This window comes from Amphibalanus amphitrite, unplaced genomic scaffold (assembly GCF_019059575.1).
Source record: "Amphibalanus amphitrite isolate SeventyFive unplaced genomic scaffold, NRLGWU_Aamphi_draft 001771F_arrow, whole genome shotgun sequence".
Classification (NCBI taxonomy): Eukaryota; Metazoa; Arthropoda; class Thecostraca; order Balanomorpha; family Balanidae; genus Amphibalanus; species Amphibalanus amphitrite.
In genome coordinates this window covers 30908-50585 of record NW_024883264.1, presented here as the reverse complement: position 1 = coordinate 50585, position 19678 = coordinate 30908, and the positions used below count along the sequence as shown (strand labels likewise).

Below are 19678 nucleotides of genomic sequence, written 5' to 3'. Positions count from 1 at the left end.
GAACCAAACACGGTATGCTGCTAAAAGTTTACATCGATAATAATCATCTGAATCGATTGTCCTTGCTAAAGCAACGCTTTAGTGTGCTTAATTATATTCTTCTTTCATATCATATGTAATCACCAATGCCATGCGTAAAATACCCAAGCGGAAGACAAGGCCAGTCGACCTGGAGACCACCCGCCGCCGATTGTTGGTCCTGCGATGTCACGTTTGGGTAGACTCGCCTCCGTGCCACAGCAGAAGTCGTCCATTTTCGGTTGCCTTGGCCTTCCTGGAAGCGCTGCTTTCGTGTGGTTATCTGAGTGACCCTACTGCTATACCCTTAGTCGCCCTCTTGACGTTTACCCGTGTTACATCCCCTAAATGATTTATGCCTTGGTGTAAACGTAGTCGCGTCAGTTTTGTGCTGTACAACGCGACAGCCGGCAACTATTTGAAAAATGAAAAAATAAGAAAAAGTCGTCTTATATTCATTGTGAAACACAAAACTATGAGCTAAAACGGAATCATCACTGCTCATTGTTTTAATCATGCTCCCTACAGATGTAGGCGCTGAATAGTGCGCAAACATTGGTACTTATTAGTGGGTAAAACTTTGTTATCTAGAAATTTCAGCTGCATAATTTAATATAAGGTAAAGTAAAATATTTTCTCACATGTTTATACGCGTCTTTGGACTCCGGGGGTCTATTTGACAGTCTCATGTCATAAAGATGGCTCTTCAGATGCAACTCGAACGAGAATCTCAAAGCCAACATAGCTTGCTTAGAAGGCAAGCATTTCCGAGCCTTTTCTAGGTCTGTCCTCATTTACTTTTCTCGTGCATTAGAGATATCCATTATCCAGTCATGTCTGCACTTAGGTTGCTTCTTTTGTACACCTAGTTGCAACGTCACCTTGTTGGACGGCAACCCTTTAGTCTCCAGTTAGTGCTGCTTTTGCCCTGTAGTTGCCTATTTTGGGTAGTTGTCTAGTGCCTACTATGCCCAAGCCCGAAATGCCTACTATCCTCAAACAGGACAGGGATCCTCTTACATTTATTTTGAGACAGTAAGTGATCAGCAACGAAACGTTCAATGCATTATTTTTTTTTCTTTTTGCAAGTAAACGCAGATGTACCTACCATAGGCACAATGGAACCATAAAGCGCACAAAAAGACGATGCCTAGGTCACGCATGAATGAGCAGACGTTAGAATACACGATGTAATTCTTCCGGTTTCTTTCTTGTTCTTGCCGTTTTCAGAGGTTTGCACTTTCGGTGTTATGCCCAGGAAAAAAGTATATAGTGCTCAAGCGCAGCAAAACTGATGGAAAAGGAAGATTGCATCGTTTTTTTTTTTCGTTGGTCACCTCGTCTTCAGAACGTGCGAGCATCCTGAAAATTCAAGCCACACTGGTGTATGATGAAGTTCTAGACTTTGTCCGCATCTGTTTCGGTTCGCTTATTTCACTTCCTACGTCTTCTTTTCTGACTCGTTTTGCTCGAACATACGACATCGAGATACAGGAATAATATCCTTGAATTATCTTATCGAATATAAGATGATGGATGGCAAGCTGCTTCTTCCAGAAGCTCGTTTTCCTTTAGGTATTGGGATCATTACAGCTGTCTGCCAGAACTGGAGTCGCCAGACATCATGGATTATCCCCAGGAAATCTACACAAGAGACTGCCTTTGGCATGCACTGGCGAATTTAACTAGATGGCTTCCTCGGTTCCCAGCCTTTCTTATGTTTATATGTTCTGCCGCCGAGAGGAAGTGGGGATAGGGTTCAGGAATATATTAGGTTGGCATTTTTGAGAACGTCTTGGTTGAGATGTCTCGAAGGCCCCACAACCCTGAGGTTCTCAAATTTCCAGCGTGACTTCGTAATTGGCGGTTACAGGAAGCAGGTCACTCCAGAGGCTCCCAAACCTCCTCACTCGCTCCAGCATCCACGGCGGGTGTAGATACCTCCGACATCCCCAAAGCCTCTGACATTTTGCTCTGGCGGTGGACGACGTCCCTGTCGTCGTATAGCCACGGTCAGACAACCTCCACGGAGTCGCTGCCAGGAAAATACCTCCCCGCTGCCAGATCCGCCAGGGCTGACGTCTTTGGGTGTGATGGTGCCTATGATAGACGCGCTACAACGTTTGTCAACTGTTTGAATTACAAACATCGTACGCTGGATGGTGTTTGATAAATAAACACTGTTACTCCCAGCGGAGGGAGCCAAAGGCCGGTAAATTGGTGAAAAGTGAGTGCTATTTCAAAACAGAAAACTATTAAGGCAGCGTAAATCACAACTTGTGTCATGCTAATATTTAACGCGGGTGGTTGTTGGAGTCACATATGTCTTCGGATCTGGGCCGCGTATTCCACGTTCCAAACAAGTTTGTGGCAGTTATCGAGAGCAGACGCTTTGACTATGCAGCGGCATACGGCTAGGCCTAGCATTAAGTGCAATACTACGCCTTTTACGACAATCTGGGTAACAGATGCTGTGGATGAGCCTCGGGGATACCTCAGCACTCAACCCACCTGGAGTCAAAACCAGAATGAGAGCCTCTTCGTAATGTCGGATTATTGAGTACACTGCGATTCTCTATGGTTCTCCCCTGTTTCTTCATACATGGCACTAAGTGAATCACCTTGACTTGGTATCTAAGGCGCGAATCTGCTCTCCTACAATACTGGCCTGGAGTCGCCTCTGCTCCGCCTATTTCACCGACCTGAGACCGCCTCTGTCCACTATGTCATCAGCCTGGTCAGTCGCCAGGCGCTGACCTCTGGTGCCAAACACAGAACCCCCTCCTCCCCCTTCCCTCAGCTGGGACTGTCAAAGACAGTCTGGGACGGGGAGGTAGTGTTGGTCCGGCGGAGTCAATGAAATGAACGCCCCTGTGCGGAGTTAGACTCTAGTAAACTTTATGTATTATTTTTAGGCTTGTTGCAAGGGATTTCCTTGCTCCCATTTTATTCTCGGAGTAAGGCATGCCTATAGAAAGTGGGTTCTTTCAGAAACAGACGCAATTAAAAGCGAGTCACCTAAAAGTGAACCTGATGGAATGAGATCGGGTTCTCGAAGTTTAAATGTTTCATTTTTTTCGCAAAAGTATGTATTTTCAGTAGATACCACTAGAGCTAGAATGATGAGCCATAACTTTGATATGCTGAATTGTCATTTTTTCGCCATGGAAAATTGTAGTGAAAAAAGTTAAATGACGTTAAATTCTATATCATTGTAAGCAACTTCGGTTTAGGAGTATAAAGTGATGCATTTTTGACGGTTGTAACTGTCATCAACTTGTGTCTTCGTACACCATGGCAAGACCGCTTCCTCCACCTTTCGTCACCACTGCCCGTGTACCCGCTGGTCGCTGTGGGCTGTGGCTATGGGCCAGATGTCCAGCCCTCAGCGCTTTAGTTGGCCCGGCACACCGGTGGAATGAAGGAACTTGGCCGGGAACGTGGCTGCTAATTTCGACGGTCATTTCTCATGTCGGATTTCACTTGAAGTAGTGCAAGTGCTGACATTTTTGCTTTTAGGCTGAATGTGCGACACATGTTGGTATGAAATGAAGCATTCATTTGCGTTTCAAGGAAAGGGCACCCAGGAAAAGCTGGCATCCGCAGGGTGGCTGCTCGGCCGGCTTGTAATATCTATTGCAATTCACGACGGTTTCCAAATTCGCCTTTTCTGCTTTCTTGCAACGTGCTGAACAATTAACATGATTTTCCCCTGTTATTCCAGGTACACATTTCTTTTTCATTCCAGAAGTTCGTACTGGATCTTTGCTGCGTTTCCTCGCGTCCGGTTGATTTTGCCGACAACATATTAATCATATATGCGGATAAACGTGCATAACAAATACGCATTTATAAATAATTACAATGGTAAACGTAGAAGCAAATACGTTTGTGTTACGGGTATTTATTTGCTTATGTATCCCAGGTAATGGTTTTGCTAGAATCATAAGAATACTATTTGCCTTGCTGCTTATGATGTGGATTATTTTTCTTGAAGCTGACACTCTTCTGTGAGTTTTCGTATTTGTTCTCTTACTTTGTCATATTTTGGGTTGTAAAGTTGGAAACATAGGCGCAGTCTGCAACGTTTCTGCCGAGTCCATGCTTTTCATATCATTCTTCGATCGCAACTTGTGGAGGATCTTGTCATGGCTCTGACCATAATGGCAATATTTACATCTCCTCTCATGTTTTTGCAATCCTATCAATGCTTTTATCAAACGAATTCGAATGTTGAATTGTCAATCTGCGCTAGAGCAAGCAAGGAGGCGCTCACACATCTACCAGGCAACCCACTAGCCAATTACGCCTCTACAAACCTGCCCGGTGGACGTTCACACCTCTACCAAGCCGCCCATCGGCTATTAACTCCTCTACAAACTATCCTTAAACCAGACACCCATATATACTTACCCGCTGATTGGCCCTTCACACATCTGCAAACACGCCCACTGGACGGTCGTTCACACCTCTAAAGACCACAGTGGACTGCTTACACTCCACACACTTCCCTCACACAACTCACATCTACAAGCCCGCCCGTCGGCCGTTCACATCTCTACAAAGCCACCCACTAGTCGATCCCACCTCTAAAAACTATACAATGGGCTGCTTACACTCAACACACTTTCCTAACACCTCTCACATCTACGAGCCCGCGCAGCTGCCGTTCACACCTCTATAAACCCGCCCATCGGCCGTTCACACTTCCACAAACCCGCTCGTCGGCCCTTCACACCTCTAAAAACTCTACAATGGACTGCTTACACTCAATACACTTTTCTTACACCTCTCACATCTACAAGCCCGCGCAGCTGCCGTTCACACTTCTCCAAACCCGCCCGTTGGCCGTTCACACCTCGCCCGCTGCCTCTGCAGCGTCGACTTCAAGAAGAACGAGAAGAAATACGACGGCAACATGTCTGAGGTCCTGAAAATGGTCCAGGACATGGATCAGAACCCGCAGTCGCACGCAGAGCCGCCGGAGGAGGCAGTCGACTCCGCTCCGCTAGATCCTGATAACAGCGGGCTAAACTCCATCAAATCGCGCAGTATGCGGTCACTGATGGTCAAACGTGAGTATAAGACGTTCGCGGCGGCGCCGATAGGTGGCAGCGAAGTGGTGGTATAGAGGGCGCTGCTGACATTCGAAGATAGCGCGTAGTTTGAAAAAAAAGAACTGAGGACGATTTCCTTACCTAACAACGATATACATCCAGGGCAATGATGATTATATAACTACGTAATGTCTATACCGTTAATTTTTTCCTGAAAGACATAGACTGTGGAGACTCAAATAGCTTGCAACATTGCGAATAAGCATAGGTATGGAAATCCTTTTAATCCTACCATGCATGCTCCTTTTTGCGTAGTGTGCATGTTATATGACTGCTGCACAGCATTCGATTTTCCTTTTCTAGACCTGCTATTTCAATTGGACTTGCTTGTGGCTTCTATTTTTCCGAGTTTGCTATGCCCACTGTTAATGCATGAATTTTCATAAACTCAAGCATCTTATTCGAACCGTACGAGTATTGTAAATGTTTCAGCTTCTCATCATTCTCTCGACATGAATTATCTTCTTTTGACACTATACGTATGCTCATGATTTTACTCGCAACCCACTTCAGCGAACAAGCATTAACGATTAATATCACACGATAGGGATATGTAATCTAATGAAGTGCATATTTCGGAACGCTACGCTACTTCAGTGTATCATCTCTTATTATAGTTTCACATCGTTCTAAAACGCTAACATTGACTTTGTAATATTTTTTTACTGATAATGTAACATAATTCAACGCTAATAATCATCTTCAAATGCCTACAAAATACGTTTAGCACAATAAAGTCTTCCCTCACTTAACCATTCCTAAACTGACGTCTATCTAGATCCTATAATCATGAACTCGTTTACACAGCCAAAATACGTGACAGCACTTTTACCAGTGACATCACCAATACCAGGCACCATAACCTATGACGTCACATTTCAGCTGACGGCCACGGAGCCCCTCAGACGAGCGTGCACGCGCCCAGGATCATCCCGCAGCAGCAGACCAAGGTGCCGCCTCCAGTGGCTCCCAAACCGGCGGCACCCATGTCACCGCAGCCCGCACCAATGGCGCCGCAGGCCGCCCCTGCCAACCGAGGACCCCCAGGAATGCGCTCGGTGAGTAGGCGGCCGCCATCTTGAAGCAGGTGGCTTCTTCTTTTTTTAATGCCCCTCTTAGCGGTGTTATGTGTTTTAGTGTTCCCCTCGTAGAATAGTTCAGTATGGCATCCGCACTTTCTGCATTGCTTCAGATATCTGATTTCGGCATTGCAAAAAAAATGTTTGTATTTTCGCTCGTCTATCTTCTTATCTGTACTTGGATCGAATTCTATAGGTACGTCTCTTTGTAGTGTCACAGTACTACTTTGTTTCAATGCCGTCTTACGGTACAGCTTTACTGTCGAGAACTTTGGACTGCCCTTGTCGCTCCTCAGGAAAAGCGAAGTTTAGTAAGCTTAGTGAAATTGGACGATTAGTTGCGAGTATAAATTTGATGTTACCGAATGGCATTTGATGGATAATCAGCTGTACTCGTACAGAGGGCGAACAGTATTGGCGGATCTCAGCATGAACACTGACCCGAGGGCAAATATCTCAAAGGGTGAGCGTTTATGCTTAAACGTATGTGTGTCATGCAGGAGTTCGGAGTCGGAGTTGGAAGCGGAGTCGCAGTCGGATGGAGTCATGTCGTGGCACCGAGTCAGAAGTCGATGCCGGAGTCAGAGTCGTACAAGCTGTCTCGGCTGCGACTCCGGAATGTCTATTAAAATCTCAGGCAGTAATTGCCCACGGAGTGGAAATAACACGCAACTCGGAGATAAATTTAATGTACCCCTGTCCTAAAAGACAGCCAAGATGTGATCTGATAATAAGATCTACATAATTGGTGCCCGGTGTTTGTGAGAGTGGTGACCCAAATATAATTTGGCTCCCTTGCAGTTGATGACGTTTCCCTTCAATGAGCTGTTCTCTTGACCTGCGGTCCTGGGTCAACCAGTTCGCTGTTAAGGACAATCTGGTAGAGTGAAAGATTAAGTCGGAAGCAGTGGCGGCGCCACGAATTTTCGCCAGTGGGGGCAAGCTTGAGACTGACCCGACTGTTGTCTGATAACGCCGATCTGCAAAATCCATGAGCACCTTGTCCCTAGATGTTGTTATTCAAAATTATTTTGGTTTCAGGTTTTATGCATAGGCGTATAGTTTAACCATTAACCGTCGCGGGCCCGGAAGGGGGGGGGGCGTTTTTCGCCTCCCCCTGGTGAATATTTGCGATACCTCACGGACGCTTAGGGATAGAAAGACGAAACTTGCTGTACCTTATCCCCCATTAATTTGACATCTTTTGAAGCAAACAATTTGGACCTAGCCTCCTTGATAATGTCTCAGGGCCGATTTTTCTAGACTCCTGCACGGCAAACTTCGGCGTCACAGACGTGAACTTCAACCAGCTGCCAAAAATTGAGTTTTAGAGATGAAGACAAATTACGAGCACGGTTGTGTAGCATTTGACCTAGAAAAAAATACTTAAGTAACTTTGGTGACCTGAGGTCAGAGGTCAGGGCAACGACCCCGAGCTGGGGCTTTAGTTTCTTTTTCGCAAATAACTTCAACAAAAATGGTCCAGTCCAGGAGCTACGGCAGTGGTACCTTCGCATTAGTCTTGTCGAGACGCGTCGAATGACATGTATATTGTTTGGAAAAGGTGAAGTTTTATGTTGACCTCATGTGACCTCGAATGACATTTGGTTGATTTTTTACACATGGAAGGTCATTTGTGATGATTTCGTAGCCGCTGATCACGATTCTGGGCCTCTGGCATGCATTTTGCTGTAAGCATTCATTTAGAGCCTCAGTATGGCAAAACATGTCTTAATTATTATGCCTGACTTGAATAGTGAAATAGCCTCTAGCAAGGATACTCTCTTGTGACTTTGACCTTGTAGCAGCCTTGTATCGTAAGCTAAGGCACAAATAGGGGTCCGCTAAGCTTGAAAACATATCAAAACATCTCGGAATTTAGTATACAAGATATTAAGAAAAAGTGCAAAGTTTGTGGTCAATTTTGAGCATGATCGTGACCTTGAATTTGAATGTTATGCACATCATCGGAATCCACGGATGCTCTTCTTTTGTTCAACATCCCTTTTAGCCGATTTTATGCACCATGCCGTCCTCTGGAAACACGTACTTTGAGACCACTACATAAATGCCGGTTTTTGCCTTTGACCTTGAATTCTGACCTTGAAAACTGACCTGAGGTCAAAAAGTTTAGGTGCTTTAGAATCTTCTCATAGATACTTTTCGTTTGGTACCATTTTTGTTTCCGTAGCTGCCCTGCCTTATTAACGGAGTTAAACAGGGGGGGGGGGGCTACCCCGGGCTGCGGTGGTTAGGATTACCCCCGGGCCCGGCCGAAATAAAACTATAAAACTAGATTGCGAGACACAAACCTGTGAAAACGTTATGTTGTTCGTTGAGATGTAAAATGGTGTGTTCCTCAAAACTATAGTCGGTACCTATTTCTCCTTTTCCCCGTAGTACGTATAGATGTGCGATTCTCTCACATACGATTGATATAGGTACAAGAACAAGCTCCATTAGGGCGACCCACATACAATTCCAGATAACCCGGAATATACATACCTATCACATTTTGTCATACCTCTCTGAGCTCAGTCTCAGTCTAAGGGTTCCCAAAAGAGGGTGATCTCTTCTCTGGCCGACTTTTGATAAACTACTTCTCAACCTCCTCGAGATCAAGCTCGAGGGCAGCCTTTTGGTGAATGAAAATGAGTAGGAGAATGAGTGGGAGTAGGAGATATGCGACAGACGGTCCGAGAACGAACGTTCTGCTGACGCACTTGATACGAGGACCGTCAAAAACAGGCGTACTATTATAACCGCCTATAATGAATGTTGCACCGTTCTTCTGTTCCCATACATCAGCCAAATTTTGTGGGGGCAAAAACATAGTCTTGCCCCCACGGCCTCTTGCCAGTGGGGGCAGTCTGCCCCCCACTGCCCCCACGGTGGCGCCGCCCTTGGTCGGAAGGTCACGAACCGACAGCAACGATCATAGAGGTATTGCTAAAATTTGACTAGTTTCGGGTCATATTATAGTTCGTTCGATGTGTTTTGACGAGAGAACCATGGTGCCGGTGAAATCAATCAGTATAACTCAAACTCAAGCTTTGTGTCAAAGTTAATTGCACAAATAAAGAATAACAGTTTTTACGGTTTATGTTACCTGAAAGCTACACTGTTGAATTGATGTCTAAAAGAGTTCGGTAAGAAATATTTTCCGGGATGCTATAGCCCTGTATATTGGCCCAAGAGCTGCGAGCCACTTGTCCAAAAATGCAAAATCAGGACAATTTGACAGGCTAAGTAAAAAAGGGACCGGACCATAGCCCATATGGTCCGGGGTAAACTATGAAGGAAGCTTTTACTTCTTTCATAATTTCTTATGCTCTTTCGAACGTCGCTTATCACGTGCCGCCACGCGACCTAGGAGCTAAGTTAGAGGGGGTAAAAAACCCCCACACCACACTTCGATGCTCACGATAGGTACAAGGCCTTAGCTCGAGCTTCAGAACTAGCAAACGGTACTACAGTAATTAAGGCACGATAAGTGCAGCCCCCGTGAGGAGAAACATTACGGCATCGCCCATGGCTGTTGCTGAACCGGAGTCGGAGTCGGAGTCGGAGTCGGAGTCGGAGTCGGAGTCGACGAGGAGACTGGAGTTGGAGTCGGTGTCGAAGTTGGCTGAACGCTAACACGACTGAGTAAATCTGATTTCATGGTGAATGCAATGCAAACCCATGCTTTGAAATAAGCTAAGCTTGAATCAATCCAAATTTCAAATTGCTATGAATCTTACTGCATTTTGAGTAAACGAGTGCGTGAATGAATCTTTAAATGCACCTTTACTATTCATTACTGCCTACGAAACAATGCTTTTCGTTTAGGAGGTAAATGGAGAAGACCCGAGACGAGGCGAGGAGGAGCGGAGGAGCTCTGAGGAAATCGGCGGAGAGGCTGAAGCTCTGAGAGGAGTTTGGAGGAGTGTTGAGCAAATTGGAGGACATTTGAGGAGGTCAGAGCTGTGGAGCGACAGGGGCAGATCCTTTGTGCATTTCTCTACTCACTATTTCTGCTCTGGAAATACCATACTCTTCGCTACATTTCTATGTATATTCACCTATGACTTTATCTAAGTAGCTTGCCGCGACTGCTCCCCCTTGTGTGTGGCATTCTCCTCCTGCTGCGGCCATGACCCCTGTTGCTGTGACCTTGACCCCAGCGACCTTGACCTTACCGCAGACTTCCGCCACGATGATAAAGACAGACCCGTCCACGGGCTCTGTCAAACTGGTGACGGCAGTTGACACGGAGACGAAGCATTTTAATGCTTTCAACCGCACCCCACAATCTTTCAAGGTATACAGTAGTGGCGTGACGCCCCAGGCGATCATCAGCTGACTTCGCAACGGTCAGCTGATTGTTTTGACGATGACTTTTTTGATGCGGATGTAATGTGAATTTTGGTGGGGCGTGCTGTTTCCACCTTGTGCCATTTTGTGTGAAATAGTTCTTATAGCGACCTTTGAAAATCTGCTCCCGCTTGTTGTTGACATTGTGTCTAAAATGGTTGGAAAGTTTTTGAAGGTATTTAATAGTTTAGTGCTACGTAACTTCTTTGAAAAGAAGTCTAATTATTCCTAAAAACTCGAGTAGACGTCACGAGTCGTTTGAATCTCCTCCTCTGGTTTTGATTGCCCAGTTCTTTTGCAGTGTATGTGACTTCAGATTCTTACTTCATTTCCACCCGCGTTTCTAGCTACTTTAATTCTTCTGGTTCTGCCATATCAGTCTAATGTCAATGTTCTAACATCTTAACACCTCACCGGGAGCCAGTGTCTGTGTTGCTACCTTGACCTCTGTTTGACCTCTCAAGGACAAAGCGGCCGCGTTCGGCGGCACTAAGGACCTTCCGCCGGCGGTCGTCCCTCCGCCAGTCACATCTCCCGAGCCCCGTCCGCCGGCGGTCGTCCCCTCTCCGGTGGCGTCTCCCGAGCCCCAGCCGATCGTGGCCTCACCGCCTCCGGCACAGCTGGAGCCAGAGCGTCGCGTCTCCTTCCCTGAAGAAACCTCCTTGGTGACGGATGAAGACGTTCAGCAAGGCCTCCCACAACAGCAGCAGGTCGATCAGCAGCAGCGTACTGAAGGCCACACTCTGGAGGATCGCTTCGAACGCGTCCTGAACGCCGGGGGTGGTTCCACGACTCAGGTGGAGCACGCGGAGTCTCACGAGTCTCATGAGTCTCACCAAACGGTGGCTACTTCGGTGGAGACGGTTGGAGGGACGACGGTCACGCGCACACGAAAAGTCGTGGAGTCACGTGAACAGGAGCAGAAAATGTACCAGCGCGAGACCCGCGTGGAGGGCGGCCAATCGACGGGCGCGTTGCAGTTCCCAGGCCAATCAGCGGGCGCTTTACAGTTCCCCGGCCAATCAGCGATCGCGTCACAGCTGGGCAGCCAATCGGCGTCCGGGTTCCAGGTAGGGCGGCCCGTGGCGCCTCGTAGCGGTGACCTTGAGAAGCATGCCCCTGCCAGTGATTGGGCGTGACTCCGCTGGAGTTTGACGTCATGCTTCGCGGGAATGAATGACGTCATGAGGCTTGTTTGGAATGCGCAACAGTAGTTTTGGGGAGGCACCATCAACCCGCCTGTACTTGGTGCCTGGAGACGAATCAGTATTTGCAGTGGTTAGATGGCTGGAGCTGGGCCAGTACTTTTGGCTGTAGCTAGGCCAATACTGGCTTGACCCTGCATTTATGAACATCAACCCGTTTTGACAGCAATGAGGTAGAAGTAGCGCGAGGCCTGCTTTGGCTTTACCTTGAGCCGATTGCGTAGAATCGCTCCACCGTAGTGTCTTCGAGTTCTTCCTTAGTAGAGACAATCGCATTATTTGCTGCTCCCAGGAATGCCTGCCTTCGGCGTGACCAAGACGTGTGGATGGTGTGATAGCAGCTCAAAAATCCATTGCTTCTCAGCCAGGTGGCTCCACTGGAGGTGGTGTACAACTGGCATGTGTGCTTTGGTATCCGAACTATTCCCGTTTTCCAGTATGCTTCGAAGTGTGTGTACATATGTTTGGTTTTGTAAATGCCTCTTCAAAACGACGCATAACGAGAATAATTTTATGTGTCACTGTTATCTCTTGAGTCAGTTTTGTTGTGGATGACGTTTTCAGGGATGTTAGAAGATAGGCACTTTTTCACTAATGGATGATCAAGCTAGGTTTTATAATGCGAAGCATATGTCACGATAGCTTAGGAGACCGGTAACCATTTGGTACACAAATGTTCGAAATTCGAATTCCTAACACTTCCCATTAGCCGAATGAATGGGGAGCGCTGTAGTGAAATAACTTGACAGGAATCTTCGTCCAGTTGCCAGTGTAAATATCGGCGACAAACGATATAAACCCACGTCATTCTGACGTCAGGAGCCGGTCCAACAGTCATTAGTTTTCTATCTCGTCAGTGAATTGATGATGCCTGCTGACGTAATCACTAGCCATCTTATCGCGCTCTCTGATTGGCTGTGGCCGGACGAGCGTGAGCACGATGCGCATCAATTCCGAACAGGCATAGCCGGCGACTGTTATGTACAATTTATCGGCGGCTGTTCACAGATTGAGGACTGTCACGCTGGCAAGCCTCCTGTGGACTCTCATGCTGAGCCCACTGTAAGTTCTCCGACGGAGAACGTGCAGAGTTCTCCGTTTGAGAACGTCCAGGGCTCTTCTCTGACTCCATCGGCGTCTGCCGAAATTGAGTCGGTTATTATTCCGAAAGAACCACCGGTGGAGGCTCCCAAGCCTCCGACGAAGGCTACGGTACTTACTTGAGAATGTTTTGTCAGAAATCCGCCCATAGTTTATTTGAAGATTACACTGTCGCTGTCACGTAGTTTCGGTACTATAATGTAGCTGTTGGACTTCAGTTAGCACTAAAACTCTTTTGGATTACGTTAGCTACCAACAATAATAATGTAGGAAGCTTCTGGCATTCCTGGAACAGCGAGTGAATTGTAACTAGCAGATGCATATAGCTTCCAATGTAACAAAAGGTGTTTGCATACTTCGTTTGCCATATGGATATATGAAGTATGTATCTAGGATAGACTGTAGCAATTTGCATGCGTTGTTAGTACATATCCACTAAGGATGTAGCTTGCTGTAGCTCTGGGCATCTCCAATGTAGAAGGTATTCGACGGGTGTCGTGATTTGCAGGAGACTTCGCAACTGTAGTAGAGCAGATTTGGTAGTTGGCGTTTGACATTTATGCCGAAAATGAGACGTTGATGATAGTTGTAGATATCATAGACGATCAATGCTGCCCATCGTAGTTCCTCGATGAGAGCAAACTTCCGACTCGTTCGTTATTATGACTCGTTGCCTTTTCCAGTGGTATCAACAACAATCTACTCACAAAATTGTGCCTATTTGTCTCTGTATCTTTATTATCTTGCCGTCTATCTCTAGAACTCCCCTGTGGCGCGTTTTCGTCGTCATTTTGATACGCTGACACTCAAAAATCATCCTCGACCTACGCACTTGTCCTCGGCTGCGACACGTACGGAATGCTTGGCGCCGAACGCACGTGCCAAAGATGGCCGACGTGCCTCGGAGCAGGGCGACCGACAGATGCCGTCAGTGCGGCTCAGTTTGAGGACCACTGTCGATCGCGGCGGTCAGCGCTGCAGCGGCAGCAGTGATTGGCCAGTGCAGGTTGAGGAGTGATGTGATTGGCTGATGTAAAGTGACCGTGGCGCTGATTGCGTGGAGTGGATCAGTGAAACGCAAGCCATGTGGCGTGGAGGGTTTCAAGTAAGGAATTCGTTTAGGTACCTATTGGGCCATATTCCATATCAAGACGCATCCTCAACAGTCCCCGTAGCATGCCCATTATCAGAAAAAAAAACATTGAAAACACTATCAGTAGAAACCAGCCTTCGTTTAACGAAACTTCTGGTAAATGGTTCTCTATCGTCCCTGATTGAAATATTTTTAAGATAATGACCAAATATTAAAGGGACCCTCCCACCTTTAAAAAAGTTAATGAATTGGCATGAAAGTGATGTCGCTCGGTTCAGAAAGAGAAAAAACGAAAATCTACCAAATTTCATCGAAAAATATTCACCGGTTTTCAAGATATTAGACTTTTATTTTGTTTACTTTTTGGGATCTCCGCTGTTCCTAGCGACTTTATTTGAAAGTGCGGCATTTGTTGCGCGCAAAGCAGCATATACCACCGCGTGCTACAAAACGTTTTAGTCAAACATTTAAAAATCGTTAGATATCTGCGCTGACGTCACACATTCAGAGGGGTATTCCTATGCATTAGCCCCTCGGAATCAAAATGCTGCAATTTTGAAATTCAATATTTCCGATTTAAGGCATTTCTCGATGTTGTCAGTGCCGAAACCGGTAATTGTGAGCCAGGGACCCCATTTTGGCTATCTCAACTCAGATCTAATGTTAAGGTGGGAGGGTCCCTTTAAAAGTTATGTATTTTCATCGTGTCTAGGTGAATCCTTCCATAGGTTTGCACAATTTTACTCATACAAGTAAAAAAAAAAAATACGGACAAACAGAAGAACAAAACGATGCTGACATTTTCGTTCTCTTGGGCGCAAAATAACCTTGGTAGTCGGCGCACCCTAAAGCCCTAATAAACAAACAAACAATACTTTTTCGTTCTTTCATGCTGCTTGCCATCAAATTGCACCACATCGTAATCAAATGCTCGTTTTGATGTGTAGCTCCGCATACATTCGTCTCTACATTGCACTTCCTTACCGTTGTCGTTCCTGGCCTATGAGCGTTTGCCTCCGACAACTATCTATTCTACTCCCTGATTGCTCTGTGATTACCCCTCAACTATTCTCTACCGGTGCCTTCGGAAACTTACCCTACCTTTACCCTTACAGCCGTCTCCGGCTGCCGGGAGCTACCAGCCCATCTCTGCTCCCGCTCCGGCTCCGGCTCCGGCCCCGGCTCCGGCTCCGGCTCCGGCTCCGGCTCCGGCTCCGGCTCCGGCTCCGGCTCCGGCACCCGTGTCGCAGCCGTACCAGACGCAGCAGTACCAGCAGCAAACCCAGCAGTTCCAGCAGCAGTCCACGCAGCAGTTCCATCAGCAATCCTCCCAGCAGTCCACCCAGAAGTCCCACTTGTACGGAGCGGGATCGTCGGGAATCTCCCAAGTGGATTACACCAGCTATGTGCCCCAGAGAAAAGGTCAGTACTGTAACTACGCCCTATCGGGTTAGGGTCGGGAGTATTTTTTACTCTTGTGGTTGTGTTTAGTGCTTTGCGTTCAGTGTGTGCGTATTTTCCAAAATGTTGTAGAGATTGATATTGATTTGATATAGAGCAAAATAATGCAAGATTATTAGGGAGGTTTAAATAGGATGACAAGATGCTTGAAAAGGTCACAGGAAGACAGAATAAGATAAAATGAGGAATATTGGGAAAAGAGTATTGTGAGAGACGAGAGTAGATCATATCAATACCTCAAATCGTCACAGTATAGACAAAGATACGCACATATGCCGTCTTCAAGCGTTTATTGCATCGTCGTCCTCTTAACTGTAATACTCGCAGTGATTTTTCAAACACTGTCATATGTTTGTAACGAAAGCCTAATGTTCAAAAAATGAGTGGCGGCGAATTTTAGTTATACTTCAATATTGGAGGAACCATTCAGTGACTATATAAAGAGAAAAAGTGAGGAAGTGGCAAATGCCTCACAAAACACACTGATCCTAAAATGAATGGGATTCTCCCTAAAAACTATTTCGACACCAATGTCAACGTCTGTGCAGATAAAGGCCAGCGCTTATCCAAAATGATTCCTTATTTGTCTTATAACGCACAAACGGGTTTTTACAGAAAGCAATTAAAAATGTCACTTAGCTAGGTTTAGAAAATATCGAACCTGCATGGCATTCTGCTCATATATTACGAGACTGAATGCGTTACGCCACCAATTTCATTTATTTTTGTGTCTTCATTTTATTTTTCATAGTCTATGGCAGGCGCTGGCTATGAGACTTGTTCGTTTTTCAGAATTTCTAACGTCTATGTCGTTTCTTTCATCCTTGCCGCTCCCAATTCCTACCTTTGGGGCTGCGGCGATTGTTTTTGTTCATTTGTTTCCCTTTTCTTGATTTGCATGCATTCCATTTCATGCATGCGATTTGCTGTGTCTTTTGTTTTTCGAAATATTGTACTCTAATTGCCTTGCTTGTTTACTCCTTAATGATTTAATTTATTTTCTTGCAACATATTGTTTTCCTATTACCTTCGCCTCCTTTTATAATTTTGCAACGCATACGCACGATTAATAAAACTTTGGTCTCCATTTTCACACATTCGCCACTTATCACGTACCCACCTCACTTTGGGCGGACATTGCACGTTCGAACTCCTAGGCGGCATTTCACATATAGCTTGCCCCAAGCGCGCCCATTTCAAATGGCCCCCAGCACACGACCCTGAACAACCCACCGCCAGTCCAATTTGGTACCCACAGGCGGGCAGCGGTCTACCTCCTCACGACACACCAGACTTCCACACCCTTCACGACATGTTGCAACCTGTCGTGGCCGCTCGGGAGAAGCACCAACCCCCGTTTGTCCCTCCGCCCGTCGGCCCTGAGGCTCGAGAGTGGCACCCGCCCGCTGGCGACCCTGGGGCTCGGGACGGTGATGATAACCTACCCGAGGGTCGCACGGGTGGCAGAGATCGCGGAGATCGCTCACCAAGTCCCTTGCCACATCTACTACGCCGTAGAGCTGAACTAGAGGTGGAAACAGCAGCCGCTGCGAGAGCTGGAGATGCGAGTGAGGAGGAGTATCGCGCCCAGTTGGAAAGGGTCGCTCAAATGGAGAGAGACGTCAAGGCGTGGTGTCGCGAGCAGCCTTTACCGGCTGACGTGCCCAGTTTGAGCGAGCTGAGCGCTCAGCAGAAGAAGCTAATCAGTGAGACGGCGGCCGCGGTGAGGTCCGGTTCTCCTCTACCCAACAGGAGAGTCAGGAAGTTTGAACCGGTTAGAGACTCTGGGCTCACGCAGCCGCAAAAGATGGAGGATGAGGGAAGATGTGAGGAAGATCGAAGGAGTGAGTTGGTAGGCGCTTTTGATGATGACCGGGAGACTTTGATGGCAAAAGAGGAAAATGAACGACGCATCATGGAAGCAGAGGCTCAAAAGCGTACGGAGGTCTCGAAAAACACCGAGACAGCCAGCGATAGCGTTGATAAGCCGATGCCATCCGATCACTCGAAAGGCAAATGTGTGAAGTTCACAATTCAAGAGGACGATGAAGAATGCAGACAGCAGAAAAATTTAACTCAATCCTTGCATAGCAGAACCGAACAGAGCTATGAAAGAACAGAAAAATCCTCATCAATTCAGACAATGCAAGAGTCTGAGTCTTGTTACTCTGAAAAGACCAGCATGTCTTCACAAAGCACACATGTATCATCATCCAGGAGTGAGACATCATCACAATCCATGTCACGATGGGAATCACACCAAAACGACGAAATTTCCCCTCAACCAGAAGTGGTAGACGGCTCAGCCTACTCGATGCCGCAGTCTGCCTATGCCTATCAGAGCCAAGATGAGCCTCATCTAGAAGCGGTAGGATCGCCTCACGCTGGAGATATGATGGACCAGTCCGATGAAGTGTGGGAACGTCTCGAGGCTTCGCGGAGGGAGGCGATGTCATCCGAATGTAGCAGGGAGACACACTATACGGGAGCCGAAGACACCTCTCCGCCTCCATCAAACGCAGGTAACGCAAACCTCGACAATGACGATGATTTTAGTCGTGGACGAAGAGCTTCGGAGCTCAGACTTTTTCTTTCCGTCTCTCTCTCTCTCTCTCTCTCTCTCTCTCTCTCTCTCTCTCTCTCTCTCTCTCTCTCTCTCTCTCTCTCTCTCTCTCTCTCTCTCTCTCTCTCTCTCTCTCTCTCTCTCTCTCTCTCTCTCTCTCTCTCTCTCTCTCTCTTTCTCTCTTTCTCTATACATCTCTCTCTTCTCTTCTCTCCTCTCCTCTCCTCTTCTCTCCTCTCCTCTCCTCTCCTCTCCTCTCCTCTCCTCTCCTCTCCTCTCCTCTCCTCTCCTCTCCTCTCCTCTCCTCTCCTCTCTCTCCCTCTCCTCTCCCACCCACTGGCACTCTCGTCTCGTCGCTCGCCAAGAGTGGGCCGCCTGCCCGACATAGCCCGCGGCGATTCAGGTCGTTGAAGCGCGGGCCAACTGGGGCAGGCGATTTCGAAGGTCGCAGAGGAGAGTCACCACCGACGGCCTTCAAGGAGAGATAAATGCACAACACTAGTTTCACACAATGCTAACCTTTCAGCTCAGGTTTCGGCAAAAATGATCGACCGCGCACCCTAACCCAATATAAGATCAGTTATTGTAGTCTGTTCTGGGACACATCACACATTTTCCCTACTTCACCCTATCCTCCCTTCTTCTAGTTTCTACCAATTCTCACGATCTTTCCATTTCAATTCCTCGACAATCTCCTTTACTGATATTCTGCGGCCCACTATCCTTACTTGTCTCTTCGTTCTTCATCTACCTCCACATCCGTAACTTTGTCTTTTTTTCTGCCTCTCTCCCTCTCTCTCTCTCTCTCTCTCTCTCTCTCTCTCTCTCTCTCTCCGCTTTCCGCTTTCTCCTAACCCCGACAATTCTCGGTCACTGCCTTCGTGAATTCTAGCAGGACGTTCTAGTTATGTTACATCGCGCCTACATAGACTGTGTGAGACGTGACGTTACAACTAGACGTGCTATAACGCGACACGGCGAGGTGACGTGACGTGACCTTGACGTGACCACGAAATACTGACAACCCGTCACGCAAGTCCGTCACGGTTATTGGTTACGTGACAGATAAGCTGTCAGTCTAAGAACGTGGCTCGATCGACTGGTATGCCAACGGGCGTTGCTTGAGATGTAACCGAAATGAATTATTAATGTCGAGGTCAGAAATCAAATAATGCTATGCTTGGCTAAGTTAACTCATCAGTCATCACAATGCATATGCTTACCATGCCATGGTTTATCAATATTTCTTTCATACTTTAATATCGATGCATATTGCCGATCCCTTTTGAATACTGTTCCCAATTATCCAACATTCCTGGCGTTCTTATAAGCGATCTGTGTAAATATCCGAGTTTCCATCCCAACTTCGCATCGCTTATTCTCTTCTTATGCGGGTTTCCTACTCCTCTGATCGTCTCCAATCAATAGATTGTTTCCTGCCAGTATAGTGTGTAGGCCTACATTGGTATGTTGCATCCTAGCATTCCAATCGATCCATTTTTTCAATCCTATCACGCGTTGCTTAGCTAATCCTGTGATCCTTCATCACCATTCAGACATCTATGCAGCTCATTCGACTTTTAGCTTCCATAGACGGTTATAAGCATCACGCATCAACACTAGAGGTGGCAAAATGTGGACCCGAGGACCCGGTCCAAAGAACCAGTCTGGACCCATATGGGTCC

The 19678-nt window shown here is 46.8% G+C and overlaps 1 protein-coding gene across 13 annotated transcripts in view; it reads left to right on the top strand.

The window, feature by feature from the left end:
• LOC122375085 (PDZ and LIM domain protein Zasp-like) overlaps positions 1-19678 on the top strand; it is a 59630-nt gene that overhangs the window by 29069 nt on the left and 10883 nt on the right. For 3 of the 13 annotated variants that reach the window (XM_043354265.1, XM_043354263.1, XM_043354262.1), the window contains 4 exons: positions 4897-5093; positions 6018-6193; positions 10401-10517; positions 15085-15391. In XM_043354265.1, coding sequence (XP_043210200.1) covers positions 4897-5093; positions 6018-6193; positions 10401-10517; positions 15085-15391 — 797 coding nt within the window. Of the gene's footprint in view, positions 1-4896; positions 5094-6017; positions 6194-10400; positions 10518-11034; positions 11641-12783; positions 12988-15084; positions 15392-19678 lie in introns of all 13 variants that reach the window. The other 10 variants (XM_043354257.1, XM_043354255.1, XM_043354259.1 and 7 more) reach the window with 7 other exon arrangements.